Raw genomic sequence first — 7,213 nt, 5'->3', positions numbered from 1 at the left:
AAGAGAAGAGGGGCACATAAGGGGTGATGGCAGGATAAACTGAGCTGTGCTGATCAGTGCAGGCAGTGCTGCTGCTTTCTGGATGGAGGGAGGAGGAGAAAGAGGGGAAGAGTGGGAGATGAGGTGGAAACTCTTTGCTGCGGCGCTGGCACTGCTGCCCATTCCTGTGCTCCATCCCTGGAGGTGCCTGAGGCCATCCATCATCCTGTGCTTCTGCCACCTTTCTGCACTCTCCCAATGCAGCCCACTGCATCATTCTGTGGTCTGTAGGCCCTTTCCAAACCAACAGATTCCATCTTTCCACGGTTCTGTGATCTCCAAGGCTCCTTATAACCCAAAGCCGTGCTGTCATTCTACAAAAAGAAGACTCAGGGTCCCTACAGGCTGTCATTTCCCCCTGACTTTGCATCCCTCAGCAAAGCACCCATGTGGGAGGAAGATGGAAGACGACAGCATCAGCTCTGAAGGAAAAGCATCCCATGCACCTGGGAAGGAGAAGAAGTGAAGGAGGAGGACGGCTGGTGGGGATGGGGGAGGTCGACACCTTCACAAGTCCTTGCAGGCTGGGAGCAGGAAGCTCCATTTGCAAAGGCCAAGGGAGGTGTGAAGGATGGTGGTGAGAGGACGCGTCCTTTGGAAGTGCTCTGCAGCGGCGCAGCTGCAAACTGCAAAGCTGGGCATCAACACTTCATTGACGAGCTCTGAATTAATTGCCATGAGTGCACGGCACTGGGCTGGATGTTTGCTCTCAAACACGATGGGAAATGATGAGAACAGGAAGAACCGGCCAGGAATCCAAAGCAAAAGGCACCAACAAGGCCTGGCAGCTGCTCTGAAGGCTTGTTTCGCAGCAAAGGAGGGCATCCAAGAGCCCAACGAGAGCCAGGCCTGATGGAAGATGAGAAATGGTGACAGTCTGCAGGCTCTGCGTGGTCCAAAAGCCATTTCTTGAGAATGGAGAACTGGGAAGGGTGAGGGAGAAAGGAATGGGAAGGCACTGCAGTGGGAAAATGGGGAGATGGGGGAATGTGGCAGCAAATAATGCAGACACGGACGGTCTGAAGCCTTCAGAGCTTCATTCCAGCTGCACTGTGTTGGCTCAAAGCAGAGAAGGCAAAGGCCACAGGCATTACTTGGAAGGACCAGAACAGGACAAGAACGTAAAACCCAAATAAGACTCAAATATCTGCAGTAACAAGCAGTGCCTGCCGGGGCCTGAAGTTGTTGTGGGTTAAAGAGGGAGCGCAAACCTTGGGAAGTCACCCCCAGTGGTCAGCGTGGGTACGAAGGAGGAGCTTTGAGAAAGAAGAAGAGACTGTGGGGAGTGAGGAGTGGAGGAAAGGAACCACGGAGCTGCCTGCCAACCCTCCAGCGAGCGGCCATGGAGCTGGAACAACACATCTGGAACCAACTGGGTCTTGTGCAACGTTTCTGAGAGGAGGAAGAGGAGGAGAACGCGGTCGAATGGAGGGTGAAGCACCAGGGAGAAGAGCTGGGAGGAACGGGGAGGGCAGGAGCTGAGACGGGGCTGAACCGGGGCAGGGCTGCAGGAACGCCGCGCTGCTGCTGCTCTGAGGACAGCAGCAAACTCCCCATTGGGGGCCGTTGCTCCCAGACGAGGCTCTGCAGCACCTCCAGCTCCGAGCAGCATCTTCCTGGCACAGCCTCTGCCAATGTGCTGCTTTCCCATCTTCGCACAGCACCCAAAGGCCGCGCTGATGCTCAGCTCCTTTCCCCAGCCCATCGGCGGTGAACGCGGCGCTCCCTCACATTCCACATCCCCTCCCTGCACCCCCGGTGGTTCCGTAACTGTTCACACAGTGCTTTCCAGGATCTTTCTGCTGTCTGGAGGGGAATCTTCTGCAGTGCAATGGAAGCAGAGCCGGGCAGGACACCGCTCCAGGCACTGCTCTCTGCAGCGCTGTTCTTTCCCCCACGTCAAAGTTATGAGCTCCAAAGCAGGCAGCCACAATTTGGCTTTTCACAGAGCTACAAACAACACAACGGACCTACGGAGCCTGCAGAGACCAGCAGATCCCCTCTGAAAACGCAGAGGAGCTCATCGTACCTTGTTGTAGATGTAACAGTTTGTAAACATCGTGTTAAAATCCTGGATACATTCTTGAGCATTCCAGTAGTAGTTATTCTCCAAGCGTTTCTTTATTGTTCCCATGTCCATCGGCGTTTTAATTATCTTATAATAATCCTGCAGAGGGCAGAGAGGCACAGAGATAAGGATGGGATCCTTATTGTCCCCAAACTCAGCTCCAAGAGGATCCAACCCCCCTCCCCAGGCCACTGTCTGAGTCATTTATTGGGCAAACCCCCACAGAACGCAGCAGGGAAAGGCGAGTGGGGAAAGGTGAGGGGTGATGCTGTGCTTTCCTCAGGGCTTCTGTGTGATTCCCCCTCTCAGGGCCACAGCCACAGAACCAGCATTGGCTGCGTGGGATCATCGTGGGGCTGAAAACCCACCTTGGAACAACTGACCCTGAGGTCGCGCAGCCACACGCGGAGAAGGGAGGAAATAAGATTCGCTTTCAGCCCCTTAAAGGCATCCAGGTAATACGAAGGAAGGTGCTGCTATTTTTAGGGAGGACTGGAAACGCCGTTGCTATAGAAGCAAAGCTGTCTGTGGGGTTCTGCTGCCAAGAAATCCGACAGCTCAGGTGTTGTATGATGGAGAACAGCTCATCTCCTCTCTGCTCTGCGCTGGGGAGGCCCCACCTGGAGCACTGGGCTCAGTGCTGAGCTCCCCAGCTCAGGGCAGGCGGGGAACTGGCTGGGAAGGGCTCACTCTGCTCCACCTCCACCCCCACAGGAAGAACCACAGCCCCATCGGTGTGGAAAAGCCAAAGAAACAGAGCCCCCAAAGCCCTCAATGCTTTGAGAGCGTTCTAAAAGATCCCAAAATGTGAACTGGAACCCAAAGCATCAGCTGGGCCACAGCCCGGCTGGAGCTCCTGTCCCCATTCCTGGGTGTCTGAGGACATCAGTGCTTTGCTGCTTTTCCTAAGAGGAAAGCTGACGTGTGCCACGGTTTGTTCAGGGGCATTTTTAATGGGATTTCAATGGACAGAGCCCTGGAACAGAGAAGTGGTTGCGTCTCCTTCTCTGCAGAGCTCCAACCCCCCGTGCACTGCAGGGAATCATAGAACCATAGAATCCCCAAGGTTGGAACAGACCTCAAAGCTCCTCCAGTCCAACCGCTCACCTCTTACCAACAGCTCCCACTGAACCACGTCCCTCAACACAACATCCAGCCTTTCCTTCAACACCCCCAGGCTCGGTGCCTCCCCCACCTCCCTGTGCATCCATTGCAGTGCCTGACCACCCTTTCTGAACAGCAATTCTTCCTCATGTCCAGCCTGAATCTCCCCTGCCGTAGCTTGAAGCCGTTCCCTCTGCTCCTATCCCTGATGACACGAGAGCAGAGGCCGCCCCCCAGCTCACTGCAGCCTCCCTTCAGGCAGCCATAGGGAGCAGTGAGCTCTGCCCTGAGCTCCTCTTCTCCATGCTGAACATTCCCAGCTCCTTCAGCCTCTCCTCATCAGCCCTGTGCTCCAGACCCCTCCCCATTTCATTGCCCTCCTTTGAACACGTTCCAGGGCCTCAATATCTTTCTTGCAGTGAGGGGCCCAAAACTGGACACAGCACTCGAGCTGCGGCCTCACAAGTGCTGAATACAGGGCACAATCACCTCTCTGCTCCTGCTGGCAGCACTGTTTCTGATGCAGGCCAGGCTGCCATTGGCCTTTTTGGCCACCTGGGCACACTGTGGGCTCATGTTCAACCGAGCATCAATCAATACCCCAGGGAGTCGCTTTGGGGAGCTTGGAATGGGGAAGCTCCAGACTCCAACCCCAATGGCTCTGGGTTCCCATCACCCTTCAAGCCAAACCATCAGCTGAACTCAGCAAAGCCTCAGCACCTCCTTCCTCAAGGCTCCCTTTGGCACAAAGGTGAACGCCCGCCCTTCTCCTTCCTCCCACGGGGGAAACCTCTCCACCCTCATCTACTTACGGGGAGGTTCAGCTTGACAGCATCCACGGGCTGCTGGAAAGGCCACGCAAACTGGTGCTTCCATAGCGTTTTGAGCACCACTTTGAGCAGGTACTGCAGCTGGTTGGTCTGCCGCTTGGGTTTGTTGGGGTTGGAGGTCTCTGGAGGAGGGGGGTTGACGCCGACGGTGCTGCCTTGCTGCGGTTGCGCCTGCGCCTGCGCTGTCGACATCTGGGTGGCTTCGAGGCCGTCGCCCATCACTGGCAGATTTCTCAGTCTCGTCCCGGGGCCGCTCTCTGCAGACATGCTATTGATCCCATTGCATTCCTCACCAGACACCCTGCAAGAGAGAAAGGGGAAAGGTCAACTCCCGGCTTCGCTTGAAGGGCTGCGGAGCTGCTTACAAGGAAGCAGGGTGGGTTTGGTGAGGTTGGCTCTGTGCTTTGCAGCCTGTGTGAGGGAGCACAGCGACCAAACCGTGCCAGGATTCTGCACCCCGGGGCAACAAAGGGTGTTGTGAGGCCTTGTTTGCTGTCTCACCCAGCAATCAGCCCCATAGGGAGCTCTGGTTCCAGCCTTGTTCTCACCTCATCTGCTCAACAGTGCTCCATTAGGAACTTTGCTAGGGGGCAAAGGAGGCTCAAAGGAGCAAAGCTGTGGGCACAGAGCTTCAGCTCCGGCCAAAACCCAAAGGTTTGGTTCAGCTGGAAGAGCACAAGAGGTGTTCATTCAGTTCAGTCCATTGCAGCGCTGCAGCTGCCCCCCACCACGCCAGCTCCCCCCAACTGCGATGCTCAATTCCTTCCGTTAGGCCAGCGTTGAGCTCCTGCAGCGCATCACAGGAGCCACGCAGCACAACCACGCAACCCCACAACCACGCAGACCCCCCTCTGCTTTTGCCACGTCACTCCAACATCATCCTGAAGGCCAAGAAATGGATAACAACGCGTTTCTATCGGCTCGGAGGCGTTGTTGCAGGGCTTCACTCAGCCTGTCTGCCTTTAGAAGCAATGGGAACCAAGTCCTGACCATGAACTCGCACCCTGACCGACTGAGCACACCCCGAAGCTGCGCTGTTGCTCCCTCACTGTTTTCAGGGTGTTTGTTTTTCACCCTGGGCAAACGGAGCAGCTGAAGCTTAGCATTAAAGACAACAGTGCAAAGTTTGGTGCAAAGATTGAGTTCAGCGGGAGCTCTGCCGTTCCAATGATACCCGGGGAAAGCGAGGGAGGCACCAGCAGCCCTTTGACGCAGCCCTCGGGGTCACTGGGTGCTTTTTCAGCTGTCTGACAGCTGCTGTTCTCAGCTCTGTGCCACCTGGATGCCCCCATCTGTGCCGAGGTGCTGGCAAGCATCTGAGCTCTGTCGCCTGCTGCTTTCCTGCCCCGTTAACACAGTGACCTGCCTGCACACACAGCGGGATTGGGGACGCAAGGTGGATTTGTGCTCGTTGCCCAATCCCTCCGATTCTGCCTCTGAGCTGCGCTGAGCCGAGGCTGGGATGCGTGGCATGAGGGCCCTTCCCTGTGTGACAGCTGGTGGCCAAGCAAAAGGAATCCTCTGCACTCACTGCAGGGGCTACGTTACCTTGTAGGATACATTGCCATACAATTTTGCCCCAGAAAATGATGCAGGGTCAGAAGTTGCTTGGCTTGTCCATCTATCTTCCGTGGCTTCAGGCACAAATGCCTTTAGATAGAGTATCTGATGAAACAAACAAAGCAATTAATCGGAGGCGTCGGTGGGAGGCATCAGAAACGAAGGCACCTCTGCAGGCCCTGCCTTTGGCACGCAGCACAGGTCCAGCCCCGGCTCCGAGCAAAGCAAAAGGGGTCTGCAGACACCTTTGGGTCTCTGCCGGCAGGAGTGAGGGCTGGGAGCTGCTGCTGGGGGTTCCTCCTCCGATCCCTCACCTCCAGACCCACCGTCGGCTCTGCTCCCTCTCCCAACAGCCCTCCGAGAGCCGAAGGTCAGAGGGAGCCGAGGGTTTTTGCTCAGCCAACAGGTCCTGAATGCTTTCATTGCCTCCTGTCGCACTCAGCGTCGCTTCCAGTCCCACCTTCCGCCCTCCTTCTGCCTTTCTGTCCTCTCCAGGGATCCCAGCAGCTCTTCCTGAGATCCGTTCCAAGCGGATGAGCTGCACACAAACCACCCTCCCTCCTTCCTCAGCTCTCCCACCCATAAGGGAGACCCAGAGCTGCAGGAAACACCATAAGTGAGGTGTAAACTGCACAGCGTGGATCCTCTGCTATCAGATGCAGCGCACTGCAATGCATGGGATCGCAGTAAGGTGCCATATGGCTGCACAGCACGTTGCTGCAGCACAAAACTATAGGATAAGGCACCATTTATGCCTACACAACCTGTAATACGGCACTGCAGGACAGAAACTAAGATAGAATAGAGATTAAGATACTTTATGCCTGCGTGATCGGCATAAACAGGCAACACAGCACTATAATGCATGAACTATGGAATAAAGTACAACCTGTCCCTGTATCGTATAGAATACAGCGCTGTAAGACGTGGAGCAATGTGCTTTATCCCTATATAATGAGTGATACAGCACTGTAATAAATAAACTAAGGATTGAGTGATAATCTATGGCTATATAATGAGTAATATAGCACTGCAGTGCATGAACTGTGGATTGAGTGATAATCTATGCTTATATAACGAGTAATATGGCACTGCAGTGCATGAACTGTGGATTAAATGATAATCTATGGCTATATAATGAGAAATATAGCACTGTAATAAATAAACTAAGGATTGAGTGATAATCTATGGCTATATAATGAGTAATATAGCACTGCAATGCATGAACTGTGGATTGAGTGATAATCTATGGCTATATAACGAGTAATATAGCACTGCAATGCATGAACTGTGGATTGAGTGATAATCTATGCTTATATAACGAGTAATACGGCACTGCAGTGCATGAACTAGAGAGCAATGCATTATTTATTCCCATGTAATAAGTAATAGAGGGCTATAACACATAAACTATGGGGCAAGGCGCTACCTATGCCTATGTAACACAGCACAGCACTGTAACACAGAAAACATGGCTTAAGGGATGATCCAAACCCACAGAGTGTGTATATAGCACAGAAATAGAAGATAAATGCCCCATATAGCATGTCTATAGCACAGAAATAGAAGATAAATGCCCCATATAGCATGTCTATAGCACAGAAATTGAAGA

General features: G+C 53.8%; 1 protein-coding gene across 1 annotated transcript; it reads right to left on the bottom strand.

Moving 5' to 3' along the window:
- Positions 1 to 1,967: 1,967 nt before the first annotated feature.
- LOC122192504 (bromodomain-containing protein 4-like) lies at positions 1,968 to 5,736 on the bottom strand. Its single transcript, XM_042893056.1, has 3 exons — positions 5,590 to 5,736; positions 4,024 to 4,342; positions 1,968 to 2,206 (listed from the first exon to the last, which is right to left on the bottom strand). The coding sequence occupies exons 1-3, from the start codon at positions 5,607 to 5,609 to the stop codon at positions 2,060 to 2,062; spliced, it is 486 nt and encodes a 161-aa protein (XP_042748990.1). The 5' UTR covers positions 5,610 to 5,736; the 3' UTR covers positions 1,968 to 2,059.
- Between the last annotated feature and the right edge of the window lie 1,477 nt (positions 5,737 to 7,213).

This window comes from Lagopus leucura, unplaced genomic scaffold, assembly GCF_019238085.1.
Source record: "Lagopus leucura isolate 7727_CA_CO unplaced genomic scaffold, USGS_WTPT01 57555-0_obj-0_obj, whole genome shotgun sequence".
In the NCBI taxonomy this organism is placed as follows: Eukaryota; Metazoa; Chordata; class Aves; order Galliformes; family Phasianidae; genus Lagopus; species Lagopus leucura.
This window is presented reverse-complemented; position numbering and strand designations above follow the sequence as displayed.